The sequence below is a fragment of the Numenius arquata genome, chromosome 12, assembly GCF_964106895.1.
Source record: "Numenius arquata chromosome 12, bNumArq3.hap1.1, whole genome shotgun sequence".
NCBI lineage: Eukaryota > Metazoa > Chordata > Aves > Charadriiformes > Scolopacidae > Numenius > Numenius arquata.
In genome coordinates this window covers 21261834-21279023 of record NC_133587.1, presented here as the reverse complement: position 1 = coordinate 21279023, position 17190 = coordinate 21261834, and the positions used below count along the sequence as shown (strand labels likewise).

The 17190-nt window shown below is 38.8% G+C and overlaps 1 protein-coding gene across 1 annotated transcript in view; it reads left to right on the top strand.

The window, feature by feature from the left end:
- ZNF804B (zinc finger protein 804B) overlaps positions 1-17190 on the top strand; it is a 267960-nt gene that overhangs the window by 224684 nt on the left and 26086 nt on the right. Inside the window, exon 2 of the mRNA XM_074157538.1 lies at positions 11751-11894. Within this exon, the coding sequence (XP_074013639.1) occupies positions 11751-11894 (144 nt within the window). The remainder of the gene's footprint in view (positions 1-11750; positions 11895-17190) is intronic.

Below are 17190 nucleotides of genomic sequence, written 5' to 3'. Positions count from 1 at the left end.
AGATATCCTCATACTGAGAATAAAAACTGTCACTTTATGTTGAACTACCTCCTAGAGAATGGTTGGAACTGAAGATGTGATGCAAGAATGTAGACATTGCACAGAGTTTTTGGACTAGTTAATGTTAATTCAATTTGAGGTCTGGAGGTACTGGACAGAGACTGAATTAATGCCTTCAGTCAATAAATGTTTTCTATAGTCAACAATCAAGTATTCATGTTGATTCTTTAGATATGTCAGTAACTACCATCTTTTTCTCATGGACTTATCCCTAAATCATCACACAGCAGTAATTTTGGAAAGTAGTTGTTTCACTTCGCTTACAGGTGATACCACTGGGCAATTATTCCTGCATGATGGCTTTTGAGCATGGGATGGCAGAGACTTTTACTTTGGAAATTGTCATAATGGTGCCATTAATCTGCAAGTTGAGTGCCCAGTTGTATTTAGAAATTAAATTACTTTTAATTGCCAAGTGTGCTGCAGGGTGGGTTTCAAGCCATAAGAATTTGTCTGAAAAAGATCTAGAAAAAGTATTCCTTTCTTCCAGCCTTCTAACCTGCCTTCTGTCCTTCCTTCTTTCCACCCTCTGTTCCACCCTTCCTTCTACCTTCCCTTCCTTCCTCTTTTCCTCTCTCTCTCCCTCCCATGCATTTTTTTTTCAATCAGAATGCAAATATTATACCTTCATTTGGCAGATGAATGAAAGGAATTGTTTTGCTTTGATCAGTAGAATTGTAACATGTGTAAAACTGCAGACAATTAAAAAAAGGTACATAGAATTTTGCAACTCACATGAATGCATTTGGGGAGGCACAGATGAAAAGCGGTATGTCTGTGTGTAAATAACCTTCCTTTTTCCATTTGCACTTTAAGGAACAATTTGGAATTCTTTCCTTTTCACTTGGATAACCTCAAGTGCTGAGGAAAGCCAAAGCTTTCATAAATCAATGTTTTGAGCTTCTGTGAAAAAAAAAAGGATGCATGAAAAGCTAATGTGTCGAAATGCCTTGGTTTCTGGTTAAAAACATGTCATCAAATGCTACACAATGCAATGATGAGGCAGTATTTTATGTGAAAGTTTTAGGAGAAGGTGGACAGTACACATATAATTCAAATGTATGATTAGTGCTTACCCTGTAAGACTTTTTTTCCTGAAGTAGATTGCAAATATACATAATACAAGAAAATAAATTGACCGATCTGTATTTACTAAAAGTTTATTAATATTTTATCATAAAATTAACAATTATTCTCTTTTGCTATGAGCAATGATATTAGACATTATATTGCATCATTTATGATATTATAGTCTACATGAACTGGCTTTAATATTATGATATCTGCAAAGAAAGAGTCAATATTAAAAGAGAGAGGATGTAAATGTTTAACACTATTGGTATTAAAAACTATAAAAAGCTATCTGATATGAGTAGCCTGTATTTTCTGAAAAAGTCACTTAATAAAAAGAAGGTTCTAACAGCCATGGATGAGTTGTGTGATAACTATTCCTGTGCTCATAACAAATGCTGCATTTTCCTACATAGTTATTGCATGATTAATATCATTATCGTATAGTGCTTTTAGTTAACTCAAATATGAAAGACACTGCATATAAGATAAATTCTGTTGTATTCTATAGAAAAAGATTTTAGGTCAAAATGTACAAAGATCTTAAACTATGTCAAGTAGGTTTCATCTGAAAAGAGGTGTCAGATAAAGGAATACAACATCACACAATCTATTAAATGCAGTGCTGGAACATGCATTGTACTCTAAAGATTGCAATTGGAAAAATGAGAACGGTAACAGATAAATGGAGGACTAACTCTTCAGATTAATTGATAATACCTCACTCATCAGAAAAGAGGTAAAAGAAATGATCACTTGAGGAGAGATCAGGTAATATGAAATAGTGAACAAATTGAAAGAATTGACTTTAAATGGAAGGCAGACAATAATGTCACAATCAGATTCACTGAAGGGCTCACATTTGTGCAGAGAAGCAGGACTATAAGGAAATAGTGAGTGATGTGTTTTTTTTTTTTTCTTCTTCTGTGTAACAGGAACAGTCCCTCTGCCCGACTTAAAAAAAAACTTTTCTATTCTACCCATGTTTTAAGGCAGTCATAGTGAAATATAATTTCACTGAAGCCTTAGTAGGGAGTCTAGATTTACAACAGTCACACTGGACACAATATATGCAGAGTAGCTGGAAACATTCTGAGATCCCCTATGATATTCTATCTTTTGAGTTTTACCCATGAGTCTCTTAGGATTATATTCTAGGCATTTAAAAGCAAACTCTAACAGTAATAAAACCACATTCATTTCCATCGTTACCCCAGAAATCCTTTCAGCCTCTTACAACTCTGCTGCAACCCTGACAGTTCTGACACCCTTTGTGTTCTCAGTTTGTCCTTGAGACACATCCATTCATCTTTTGGGGGCTGTTGCTCTAATTACAGAATGACAACAATTTCTATTTATTTTTCTTTAATGGCAGAGTTCGTATTTGGAGATTGTTATTTAATTACTTCATATCTAGAAAATTCTTTCAAAATAATAAATCAAATGCTAATCATAGCACTAAATAGAACATAGACTAACAATGAAGCTCAGAGATAAAAATCAGGCAGCATCACATACCATTAAGCAGATTTAGTATAACTGTAGATTTTCCTAAATCTTAAAATCAAATTTATTTTTCTATTAGCATAGCCAACCAAACCACATCATATATTCCTCTTCATAAATATATCATGCTCCATCTTAAAATTACACCCCCTGCTTTACTGTTCCGCTGATGATGAGAAGCCTTCTGGATTCCCGCCTAAATATAATAAGGTTTTTGTACCATTTGGTCTTTACACTTGAGTTTATTTCCCTATCTCTTTTGAAAATTCTACATTTTCTGGATTTAAATACTTTTTTTTTTTTTTACATCTGCATCTAACTGGTTGGTTAATATGTGGACCAGATAGTCCATCATCTTCTGTTTCAACCGGGGGTTGTCCTGACCCAGGTGCAGGACGTTGCACTTGGCCTTGTTGAACCTCATGAGGTTCACATGGGCCCACTTAAGCTTGTCCAGGTCCCTCTGGACGTCATCCCATCCCTAAGGCTTGTCAGCTGCACCACTCAGCTTAGTGTCATACACAAACTTGCTGAGGGTGCACTCAATCCCACTGTCTATGTCACTGATGAAGAAATTGAAGAGTATCTGGTCCCAATACAGATCCCTGAGGGACACCACTTGTCACTGATCTCCACTTTATCCTTCCATTTTCTGAAACTGGTAATTTAGCTTTCTTTCCTACTTACATTATTGCCATTCTAGTTCTAATATCCTCTTGGAGCTGGTTATCCTAGAACACTTGTTTCTGCACGGTATGTCATTTCAGGCAATTTTGTTCACTTAAATAAATTACATTTTGCTAGCTACTTTCTTGAAGCTCTTTAAATATATCCCCTTGCAATTAAAAATGATTCAAACTCTCAAATTGACTTTATTACATATTTTTTTTCAAATTAAACTGAACACATAAAATTTTGGACGTAACTTTGAGTTAGCTACCTAATTCCCTTTGCAGGTCAACTCTTGATCACATTTTCAGAAAATCATACAATCATAGAAAGGTTAGAGTTGGAAGGGACCTTTAAGATCATCGAGTTCCAACCTCCCTGCCATGGGCAGGGACACCTCCCACCAGAACAGGTTGCTCAAAGCCCCATCCAGCCTGGCCTTGAACACCTCCAGGGATGGGGTGTCCACAACTTCTCTGGACAACCTGTTCCAGTGTCTCACCACCCTCACAGGAAAGAATTTGCTCCTAATATCTAGTCTAAATCTCCCCTCTTTCAGTCTAAAGCCATTCCCCCTCATCCTATCACTCCACTCCCTCATAAAGAGCCCCTCCCCATCTCTCCTGTAGGCTCCCTTTAGAGACTGGAAGGCTGCTATAAGGTCTCCCCGGAGCCTTCTCTTCTCCAGGCTGAAGAACCCCAACTCTCTCAGCCAGTGTTCATAGGAGAGGTGCTCCAGCCATCTGGTCTTCTTCTTGGCCCTCCTCTGGACTCGTTCCAACAGGTCCACATCATTCTTTTGCTGAGGACTCCAAAGCTGGACACAGTACTCCAGGTGGGGTCTCACCAGAGCAGAGTAGAGGGGTAGAATCGCCTCCTTCAACCTGCTGGCCACACTTTTGATGCAGCCCAGGATGCAGTTGGCTTTCAGAGCTGCCAGCACACATTACTGGCTCATGTCAAGCTTCTCGTCCACCAACACCCCCAGTCCTTCTCCTCAGGGCTACTACTCTCAGTCCATTCTCCACCCAACCTATATTTGTGCTTGAGATTGCCATGACCCAGGTGCAGGACCTTGCTCTTGGCCTTGATGAACTTCATGAGGTTCACATGGGCCTACCTCTCAAGCTTGTCATGGTCCCTCTGGATGACGTCCCTTCCCTCCAGCACGTCGACTGCTCCACACAGCTTGGTGTTGTCGGCAAACTTGCTGAGGGTGCACTCAATCCCACTGTCCATGTCTTCCACAAAGATGTTAAACAGCACTGGTCCCAGTAATGACCCCTGAGGAAATCCACTAATTACTGGCTTCCACTTGGACATTGAACCATTAATCGCAATCCTTTGAGTGTGGCCATTCAGCCAGTTCCTGATACACTGAGTGGTCCATCAGTCAAAGTCATGTCTCTCCAATTTAGAGACCAGGATGTCCTGTGGAACGGTGTCAAACACTTTGCATAAGTCCAAGTAGATGACATCTGTTGCTCTGCCCTTATCTACCAGCACTGTAGCACCATCGCAAAAGGCCACCAACTTTGTCAGGCATGACTTGCCCTTGATGAAGCCATGTTTGCTGTCACCAATCACCTCCTTATTTTCCATATGCCTTAGCAGAGATTCCAGGAGGATCTGCTCCATGATCTTGCTGGGCACAGAGGTGAGACTGACCGGCCTGTAGTTCCCCGGGTCTTCCTTTTTTCCCTTTCAGAAAATGGGGGTTATGCTTCCCCTTTTCCAGTCAGTGGGAATTTCACCAGGCAGCTGAATATAATAGATGCAACTGCTGCAGTTCCACAGATTTCTGAAAATGAGGGGAAAAGTGTTGAATCACATTGAGATGTTTGAAAAATGCCCTCTGTTTCCACAGCAGAGATTTTTTAGTGGTTATATGTTCCATTTATAAAGTTGAAAAAGTGTTCAGAAAATCTCAAAGTACAAGTCCATTTTAAAGTTACCAGAAGCAGCAATGTATCTTAGAATATAAAAGAAGTTCATGAAATTGCTGAAGTTTTGAATAGCCCTGCTGGTGTTTTTCTTTGAATTTGTATGTTGTATAAGGCTGAGTCCAATCAGCACTGTTGATTTTGATAGTAAATAAGTTAGGAAAAAGTTTATGACTACTTAAAGTTACAGCTCTCTATCTGTCCAATTAGTTCCAGCAGGTTTGTACTCTGAAAGGCATGTAGGACCTACTAAAAGCATTGCAATTCTCAGCTCTCACCATTCTAGTAGCATATAATTGAAAATGTTGTAGTAATTGTCTGTTAATTGAGTGTGAAAAATATGAAGACGTATTTATTTGCAGAAGTTAGGAACTGCCCTCTGGCAGTCAGCTGAGAATGACAGTATTTACTGCTTTTGAAGAAGAAGAAAAGAATTCCTTTTCAGTAGACAACTCTGTAATTCCTCACTGTAGATCCCACATGGGCAGAAACTATGCATAGACTTTTCAAGAGTGGAGAATGACAGAACATGCGTGAGGTAAATGAAAACATTCTGTATTGCTGGCTATTGCAGTTGAACAAAACTTCTTGCTTTTTATTCTGTCTCCACTGCTAAACTTCCCCAGCAAATTCTTTAGGTAAAACAGCAGAGTCTTCCTCAGGGAAAAAAAAAAAAAAAAAAAAAAAGGCTAAATATCAGGACATTTGTGTGGTTCTCAAGTTTCACATTGCACACAAGTGCTTTGATTAATTCCTGCATTCTATCTCCTGTCTACTGAGTTTTAGAAATCTTTTAAAATATATTTTCCTGTAGCTGCAGAAGAAAAGATATAAGGGCATAAATATTATGTGCAGTTTTCCTAAGAATTGGAGAAAAAGCAAGAAGTGAGCACCCAAAAGGAAAGTTCTGCAATTGCTGTCTCTACCTATCCATGTGCAGATCCCGGCCACCCAGAGAAGGTCTGTACCAGCCCAGGCACTTCTACAGATTTCCCTCAGAAAACATTATTTACAAGTGCTTCCATGAATGATCCAATGAAAAGATGAATTACAGATTGAAATATAGTTTGCTTAATTTAAGCATGTAATTCACTTTTAAACCACATATCCCCACTGTCCTGCTCGAGGATCTCCCAAGTATGTCTATTATCTTTCTCAAATTGTGGGGAGCAAAACTGCCTCAAAAGCTACATCATCACTTTGATCTGCCCCAACAAGAAGGTTTAGTGTCTCAAGTGTAGTGATGTTGGAAAGAATTTGAGCCACATTGCATCTCAAGCAAACAGGTTATGTTCATACTTTGCCTAAGTGTCCTCAAATCTGTGTGGTACCCTTAGGTATAATTGCTATATTTGTTTTTATTTCAGTCTGTCTGAAAAAGTCTGAGGGCTATGTTAAAACACTGCCTGGGCAAGTCTTTTGTGGCATGATGCTGCATGTGTTTTTATGCCATGCAAGTGTTGCTTGCCTTGGGGAAGGCCATGAAGTGGGGGTGCCTGGGGTAATGCAGTCTGAGGGTTGTTGGAAGGCATGGAACTCTCCATTCAGGGCATGGAGAACTTGGTGAAGTCTTATCCTTGCTGCCTGTAGAGTGTGATCCCTGAACAGAATGTTATTCTAGAACTGCACTCTTTTTTTTATCTTGAAGGCAATTGGCAAGTTTACTCTGAAATGAAAGCCTGAGAATGAACTATCACACATGGTGGGGGGATGATGGGAGGCCAGGTTCCAGGAGCCAAGTTATTTGCTGGTGTAGGTGTACCAATAGTATTTTATAGCTGACATTTCACCAATACTGAATCAAGTGGAATCATTACCCTCAGCATCTTACGTATTAACTACTATTAACATGTCAGAATGTGATTTGCCTTGACTTTCATTGTTGACTTTCATTTCATTTCTTTTCCACTCTAACACCCTGGACCTTTTCCCTTGCATTTGTGTTTACTCAGCTATTCACAATCTAGTATTGGTGAATGTGATTTCCACCTCCAGTGTGCAACACTTGACATACATCTTATTGAATTTTATCTTGCAGATTTCAGACCATCTCTCAAGATTACTATAGTAATTCTGAATCCTGATCCTGGTCCCTAATGCATTTGTATGCCCTGTGCTGTTAATTAGTATCATGCATGGATTTCATACATAATCACAGTTCATTTTGCCATCTAAGTCACTAATAAAAATGTACTTAAAATTCTTAGATGTAGAATATAACTCTGTAGCTTACTCATATGCTTATATTTGTCCTACTTCTCTAGGCTCTAGTCTAAGAATCTCCAAGAAGCACCTCAGCACTTGCAACAGTATTTAATACTTGCACTCATATCTAATCTAGTTCACAGAATTTTATTTAAGTTATCAAACTCTAACATCTCTGCTTATGTCCCCAAAGAGGGAGAGGTCTGTCACTTACTGAGCTCTGCATTAATGTGAATTAGCTATTCTATCTCAAATTTTGCCTTTCAGTTTAGAAAAAGATGACCAAAAGTGGGCTAATGTTGTTATATTTTTCTCATGTTCTCTTTACAAGCACTATGTATTTACTCCACTGTATTTGTAGAATTCCATGGGTTTATAGAAAACTGCCTCTGAAAGTTTTACTGTATCGAGTGACCTACTTTTCACCTTAGTCCATTTGAACATAGCAGATATATTTACCAGTTACTGAGGCAGGGAATGTGGTATTGTTTTGTCTAGATCAGCATACTTTAATGGCCAGGCAGTCTATTAAATATCTCTTACAGACTCTGGATTTAATAAATGATTTCTAATTGACTAGGTGTCAGTGGCAACATTCTAGAAAACTCAGTTACATGGGATTTTTCATTGATTTTCCCTATATTAGAAAATGAAATGTCAGATACCACTAACTGCATTTTCTCAATAAGAAGCATACTGCAAAAGTAGCTGCTAAGTGAAAGCACTTCCAGCCTAACACACAATAGAAGTATTCTTTTTAAATTAATCCAATATATAAACATTTATTACAGTTACGTGCCTCTGTGAGCCAAATTGATGTGAATGTAATTACAATCTATAATATGGAACCATTTTGCAGGCTTCTAGGAAAAAAATACATTTAAGTATATTCTGCAGTCATTTATCCTTATGCAGCATACTATCTGCATCCAGCAACATAGAAAGTGGTTAACGCACAGTTTGTAGGAGTTCTTGCCTATGACAATTGCATCATCCCTAACAACAGCTTGCACTTACTGTTGTCCATGGCTCAAAGCCATAACTGCTAACATGTTATTTTATAACTATACACATGTTTACCCAGGCTATATGTCACTAGTAAGTAGTGCATGATCCAGGAGAAATTTTTTGAGACTGTGACACACATATTCATTGCCATTGGTGGTCCCCAGTTCAAAATACATTGGTGCGCCTCTCCTGCTTTCCTGTGTCTGCATTGGTGTCGTAGGCACTCATGATCACATATGTTTTCTATGCAATACGCAATTCTACAGATTTACTTTCACGTAATGCATTTATTATGCCAGAATTGACCAGTGGTCTCTATAGTCCTAAGGAGATGATACTAGCAGTCTGGATGTGAAAATTTATTTGACTATGCACAATTTACTGTTATGCTAAAAGTTCTTACGCCTTTGTAGAGAAAGAAAAATCCATGACCTTTCTAAACCATGTGATGTAGCGTTCAATTTCCCTGCATCTGATTGATAAGCAACCAGGAAATTATATCTTTTGCCATGGTAGACAAGTATAATTTAGCAATAAGGCAATGGAGGTAGTTGTGATTATCTTAGGATGCACCTGGGAGCTGCCTTGTTGCTATTTTAAAACATCTTTATACTAAGGGAACTGTATTAATTTCTGCTGAGAAAGATAAAGATGGCAGTTTGGAATGCTCACAAGCAGCAGTTTCAGTTGTGCTTCACAGGGAGTAATGTGGTATGTTCACCACAAACAATTAAGCTTCTCCTTCAGGAGAAGCAAAGATGGAGCAGGCTATAATCATTTAATTGACAGTTCCGACAAAAAAAAAACACCAAAACAACCAAAAAACCTATTATGCTTTGGCTGGCTGCCAGTGAGTGTAAAACTTACATTTTTACCAGTTTAGAATAAAAATATGTTGCCCCCAACACTTGACTTCCAGGGAAGACATCACTGCATAATTAATGTGATTGCATCCACATTCTAATTTATGCATTTTAATTATACCAAAGGCCCAGTGAATAATTAATGCTAACAAAACAATGGGTCTGAAGCATAAGTTGAAAAGTATCACTTTTTAATGGGCTTTGTAGAAATAAATAACTAATGAAAGCTATTTAACTATTTGATTGTGATAATATTTCCCCCTGATACAATCAAGTATTAACTACCATTACTGAGCAGCCTCTCAAGTGGAGAATTTTTAGCTCAGGCTACCTGTTTTCACAATTGGCCAGTCTGAGTATACCACAGGGCACTAACCCGCCTGAGCCATACCCATGCAGGAAAGAGATCGGACGTTTGCCCTGTGGGAGTGACTGACGTGTCATTGGCATAATCTGTAAGATGTAAAATCAAAATTCCAGGCACGAAATTCCTCTTTGACCTCCTGTCTTCAAGCAGGTCAGTTCATGCAAGTTTCATGAGGGGATTTAGAATTGAATATAAAGAAATACAATTTAGAATTCATTATCCCTGAGTTCAGCAATCTAAGAATTAAGGATGTAGGCCAGGTTAGTAATTTAGAGCCTTGCAGTGGTCAACGGAGGGAGACAGCACCTCTGGAGAGTTTCGTCTCATCCTAAAATAGGTTTTTGAAATAGATGGGATTAATCACCATTCGGCAGTGGCTATCATTTTTCTGTTTCTTACAGAAGAAACTTACGTGCTGCCTCAGACCATACAACTAACTTTTAGACAGTCTAGTTCAGGTGAAGTTAATTTCACTAGCAGCAGCAACCTCCAAACTACTGTGTGAGAAAGACCTACTGTCACCAGCCTAATGGCACAAAGACCAGGGCAGAGCAGAAGGACTCACAGAACAGTCATCCAAAGCTCAGTGTGTCATATTGACAACCATCATCCCTGCTGCTTGGCCAAGTCTCGGACTCAAAATGTGTGACACTCATTAATATAGTCCTTCCCCCTCAGAAAAGCTCAAAATGTGCATTCGTGTTGAGCTGCTGTGCCCAAGGACTTGCCTCCACCCTGGCGTAATCCCTGGACCAATGTTGGGCGGCATGATGTGCTAAGAGCAGGGTGTCCCAGATGGGCAGTATGTCCTGGGTTTGGCGTACTCTGAGTTTGTCATGCAAAAAATTGGTGAAAGCATGTAGACAGCAGACAGCACTGACTGCATAGCATGGAAAGCCTGGTGGCAAAAACTACCCATTTCTTTAGGTGAGTAAAATGATACAGCAAATGATGAATTACTGCAATCCCTGGCAATATATTACTACACTCAAGTAATATCAACTTGTCAATACGAATATAAAATGAATCACTTTTACCAGCTTTTTTGTTCATGTTTTCCATGTCAGAAGTTTGCTCTCTAAACTCTAACACATAAGCAAGTGTTGTAATAATAGCAATATAAATAATGACTTGTGAAAGAAATAAGGTTGGCAAAGGCTGCTACCAAGTTTGAGCATCAGGCGCCTTAAGTGCCTGATTATTTCAAGCTCAGTAACTTTTGGCTCCTACGTTTTAAGTTTTCTCTTTTTACCTACTATTATATATTGAAATCAAAGTACTTGACTCTCCAGAGCGCCCACCTGAGTCACTAGGGTGACATGGAGGGATATGATGTAGGAATGATTGTGTTTTCTCTGTTTTCAGCTTTGTTTGCCCAAGCCTGGACATGAGCTGGTGCTCTTGTTAGTGGTTGAGGTCTGTGTCGGATGGGTGACAGTTACATTCAGTTTGGGTGGGCTGGATGGTGTGTCCCCTCATGTAGATGTGGGGAAGGGACAGGGTAGCACAGAAAAAGCTCTTGCTGAGGTGGCTCTGCTCCAGGGAAATCTCAGCCAGCCATACCCAGCTGCCACCTGGCCCTGCTGAACGTTTTATAGAAGGTAGAAAGCAGAACACAGAAGAAAATCTGCCGTAGTATCAGACCAAAGTTTCTCTCTTCTGAGCAATAGCACCTGAAAGAGCAGACACGTGTTGGTGCGGACTTGGAGAGCTGTAATGGTTGACAGACTAACCCTGGTGGCTTACGTCTTCTTCACTGCTCAGCTCTCCTGCCCAGGAGCCTGGCAGTGTCCTGACGGGGTTCCTCTGCACCCCATTCCTCTCTACTTTTCTTACTGCAGCACTTACAGCAAGTAGTAGGAATAATTATTCATGAAACACAACTGTTTTATTAAATCCAGTTTAAGACCGAAACCTCCTTAGCATGTACAAGATGGAGCCCAGCGATTGAGCAGTCCGAGTCCCTGTGGTGTGTTTAATGCAGGTGACAAAAGTAGCTGCTGAAACATGGGCTCATGATCTTTAGTGAAGTGCCTACCCTTGCTTCTGCCTTTGCAGGACTACGCTGAGAAGGAGAAAGCTGCAGCCAAGGCTCTGGAGGATGTGAAGGCCAACTTCTACTGTGAACTGTGTGACAAGCAGTACCACAAACACCAGGAATTTGACAACCACATCAATTCTTATGACCACGCTCACAAGCAGGTAAACCTGACAAATCCCCATGCATGTTACAACAGTCCATTTTCCTTCCTCATTGGTTGTGGGACATTTCTAAATTTGTTCAAGTAGAAGACAATTCATCATTTGATGTTTTCAATTTTAACATGCTATTTTTCACTAAAATAAAATGTAAAATATTCATTGTTTTAATCTTCAACACAATTTCTTGATCTCCATCTATGGTTTTAGATACGTGCTCAATAGAAATATTCACACTGAATTTGTTATATTTAATTGTGGAATTACTTATAAACTAGAGGGAGGGGGAAGGGTCACTTCCTCAAATATCCAGGTTCCTCTTTTGGATGCAGAAGGCATGTTTCAAGCTCATCATACTGTTTCAATGGCAGGAAAGAAGTTTGGGGTTTTTTTTTAAAAAAACGTATGTTACTAAAATTGAAATCTATGTCGTATAAAATTTCTATAGCGTGGAATACATTTTGCTTTGGATGCAGAACATAATATAGTATAACAGCTGCTTTTGAACAACAAGATATTGGATTCCTGGAAAGATGCTAATTGTTTGTCACTCGTTTTGTATCAATTTTGTCAGGTCTATATCTGGTAGATATATTCTACCCATAAATGCCTATTATCCTTCTATCTTGAATCCTAGTTTTCCTTGAATTCTAGAAAAACCCATATTTCAGTTGGCATTATGGAAGGAAAATGCAATTAATTCCCATGAACAATTCAGAATTCAAAGAAAATGTTTTGCAAAGTTCAGGAATGAGCATTTCTGAACCTCTGATGTGACAGATCATATCTGCTAATCTAACACGTAAGAAGTTGGAATATGTAACTCGGTTCCATAGATGTATCTTTTTCTCCTGTGTTTCTACTAGTGCTTACATTACACAGTTCAAGTTCTCATGTACTGTGTGCATTCAGGTTACCAGGGTATCAGCGCCTTCTGGATAATCCCATTTCTGGGTGCATGGGGGTCAGGAGCTACCTTACAAATATATGAATCATTTCGAAGTTTCAGATATTTCTGACAGAGGACTAAAAATAAATAAAGTTGAGTAAAACAAAGGGCGCTAAAGACAAAACTCCTCACTCTCACCACAAGCAATCTTATTGTCTTTTGCAGTATTGTAGAACATGTAAATCAGACTGAATTTTCTGTATGAATCTCTCACAGCATTGCATTAACAAACTTCCTAGTGTCTGCCCACCCATCAAGCTGAACCATCCTCCTGAATTCAAGCAGGTCAGTCAGCTGTCCATGGGTATTAATGGGACTCTTTTGACGCATCATTCCCAAAACAGAGCTAGCTACAGCTAATATATTTATAAATTAAATCAAAAGCAATTCCTCACATCACCATTCCATTAATTAATCTGTAAAAATGGTTATAATAATACAAACCAAATGATTTTCCAGATCCTAAACATGTGACTCTAATCCCTATAAATCCCCATTTGCTGCACAAAGAATTTTTTTTACCCTTCAGCTGGTTTTTTTAGTTGTCAGAAATGCATCTGAACTCAAATGGCTCCATTTGTGCCCTTCCCTCTTCACACACTCCCCCTGCAAAGAGCAACATGTGCAAAATACATCAGCCTGCTTGACACAGCATCTACGATTGGGTTGTGGGCAGGGGAGGTTTTGGCAGCTTTCAGTTATAAAAGGGAATGTTTAAGCAATAAAACTCTCTTTAATTTTTAGGTAAATTTAGCGCTTTAAAAGCTGCAGACATGGTCCTGGGAACTAAGGGTCTACATGGAAATGCATGACACACAGAATATCAACTGGCAGCACAACCTCGCCCCATCCTGCCCTTTCAGATGTGGTTCAGAAGCTCAGCACAGGATTAGCTAGCTATCCTGCTGACATGACAGGGTAATTCAGTTTCTTCTCCTCTCTTGCTTCTTGACTGCCCAGCCAAGCCTGCGAACAGCATTACTTTGCCTCTAGGAATAGTGTGGATGCAGGCTGTTCTCTGACTTTTATAGTCGGTCACAGAAGAGCCTTTATTCTTACTTTTATCAGAGTAATCTTCAAAGAAAACAAGGTAATTTATGGTTTCCTGTGGTTCTAGTTAGCTTAGTTTCAAAATGTTTGTTTAGGGAGGGATAGTCAACACCAAGAAAAGCTTCTTTCTCCTAAGGTGTGTTTCTATTTCCCAGCAGAAATTTGAGGGTACCTTTAGTCGTCCACACAGATATGTTCTAAGAATCATTTTTCTAATGGAGACTAAATTAAAATGAGGGACTCTTTACAGCCCAGTAACAATACAGGGTAGTCCTTCCATGTGACTTCCCATCTAAATGATACTACTTAGAAATTAGTATTAAAGTGGCAATGCTGTTGAGAGAAGACATAGAGGCAGAGAAAAGGATATTTCATTGAGTAGCTTGTCATAAGCCGTTTGTTTCTCTTCCAGAGGAAACAGATTTTATTCAAAAAATTATGACCCTAATGTCCAAATATTATGGTTTTATAAAATTAATTTTGTGATCCATTTTCTCATCTATGATTTCAACCAGCTGTTAAAGCAGAAAGTGCTGAGTCTTGGATCTAGCAGTTGACATAAGGGGAATTGCCTTCCCTGTCCTCAGAAGACTGCAAAATATTATGACGACAATCTGACCTTGTTTGCATAACTGGACTTTCTGCTATGTTAGGTTATTCTAAAGCAGTATACTCAGAGAGACTTTCTGTCTCTCTCTGCACACTACACATATTCATACTTAAATATATAAAAATACTACATGCATATGTGTACATATATACACACATATGCATACAAAGAAAACAGAACATCAAAAAACTCTTGTGCCTATACCTTCATTATCTTCTAACACTATAATGACCTTGCTGGGGTCTAATCTGATTTATATATTTTTGAGTAATATTGCCTGAGTATTAAGCAGCTCTTATTTCTTTGGTTGTCTTGGCATCATCGGTCTTAATTAATGTTGCCAACATCTTTCCTGCTGCACTGCCCTATAATAATTTTTCATTTGTATTACTTGTTATTGGAAATTAATTTCTTTGAGTGCAAGGTTGGATAAGGTGAACCCAGAAAATCTGTTTGAATGGAAGGCTGTGCTCCCACCCAGCTTTACTTGAGCTCTCTATTGTTAAGCCTGATACTTTACAAGCATGGGGAGGGACTGTGTGTGACTTTCCTGGGAGCACCAAATCGTTCAACACTGTACAGCCTTGTGCATACGTGTCTCACTGCCCAGCATACACCAGCTAACCCACTTGAAATCAACAGCTTTTTTTCCTTTGTGTTTTTCCTTTGCTATGAAACCTATGATTTTATAAAGTCCTGGGCAGCAGTCACGGGCAGTAGCACAAATGATAATTCTCCAGTGTCTCTCATCAAGCATCAAGGTGAACAATGCTTGCTATCACTTGCTGTCCGTATTCTCTGTAACAAAAGTTAACCGCACCAAAACTGATTACCTTGGCAGTGTTGAAGCTATCTGAACACTAAAAAGGGTAAGGGTGCTGGTGTGAAATCATTCAAAAGTGATTAGTATGTAGATAATCAATACGGGCTGCTGCCTGAGAATAAAATCTGCGTGGATGTATGTTACATGCTAAACTGAAAATAATATAGAAGTATATGTTTTTTAACAGGGCTCTTAAGTCATGTACATCTATAAAAGGAAGCCAAATTTGAGCAGAGATGTTTATGTGGTTAATGTTATTAAATGGAATCTTTTAATACCTCCAGGTCACGCATAGCATTCATCCACTCACTTAATGTCAAAGTAGTTGGAGCCTTCAGTTTTTGCATAAATAATCCTTAGCAATCAGCAAGGCTTTTCGATGTCAGCAAAGGAGAAAATCACAAATCTGTTCCATATACTGCAATATAATAATTGTGATGATAATAATAATAGAAATAAGCAGCAAAGAAAAACAAGGCTGTATTGCCATCTTGGGGTTTCTGATGACAAAACAGGTCTTTTAGTTTTGTTGTAAAAATTTAGCCATACAGTTAAATACATAACATTCTTTCATATGAAAAATAAATATCTAAATTTTAATGTTCTTGAAGCAGGCAGTACTGTATAAGTAGGTGAACAGAATTTTCAGTCTACACTAGTTCACGTGCACATACCTACATCTTAGCATTTAAATCCATGCATGCTAGCACTCAGGTGTATTTTTTGTATGAAAGTCTGATTTAGTGTATACAGCTGTGGGCACTTGCTGTTAAGCCTTTACAGTGCTTGAGGATTTAAACTCTAATTCAGGCAGAGATTTAGCTCCTGTTAAACATCAAAGCTAGCAAATATGCTTACATTTTAGCTAGCATTGCCTCTATCACCTAGAAAATGTGCAGATAAATGAACACAGAGAAAGCTCCAGGAATGAGTGTAGTACTGAGATTTTGTTCATTCATCTTTAGGGTGTTTTTTCCGGCATCTGCATATTTACTGGAGGAAAAGTAAGTCCTGCATGTTGGCTCTAAGATACACCTCTCCTATTACCCAGACAATTTTCACTTGGAGGAAAAAAAAACTGGTTTGGCAATATCTGAAAGATTTTATTTTGGTAATTAACTGGGTAATTAGGCAAACACAGCAACACTAAGAAACCTTCTTCTGGACAACGTATCATACATTTAGCTCTAAGAATACACTAATCAAACAGAATGGGTTGCACCAGCATGAAGGGCCATTACTATGTGTGTTTGTGTAGTTTCTGCTTTTTTCCCCTCGATATATAGGGGGACTCACCATCCCTCTTGTACTCCCATGTGGACAAGGCTAATGTCCTTCCCTGCAGACCCTGCTTCTGCTTCTCTGTGCCAGGACACTGGCCTTTAAGAACTGCCTGCTTTTTTAGGGTCAAGTTGTGCACGTGAGTTATGTGCTCTCTGTGTCCTCAGAAAATAACCTGAATGGCAAACGACTTCAGCATTTCTTGCTCTCAGTCAGGGAGCAATACTGTCTGCAGCCATCAGCATTCTACTCCTGTAACTTCACAAAAATGACCTTGGTTTGATGCTTGCTAAGAAATACATGCACACTTCTAGTAAAATTCTCATATTCATCGCATCACTAGTAAGAAAGACAGAACCAGAACTGTATTAAAGATAAAAGAAAAGGAGTCAAGCAAGAGAAACAACAAAATGATGCTAGATTCTCTCAAACAGCTCATTTATAAGTGGACTTGAAGTGATAAAGGAATTTTGTATGTGTGGTCGTTATTGTCCTCCTGTTTTTAGGTACCAATAGATTGCTATGCTCAAAAGCAACTCCCACATACACAAATGGCTATACTATGTGTGTGCGATTTGTAGTATGT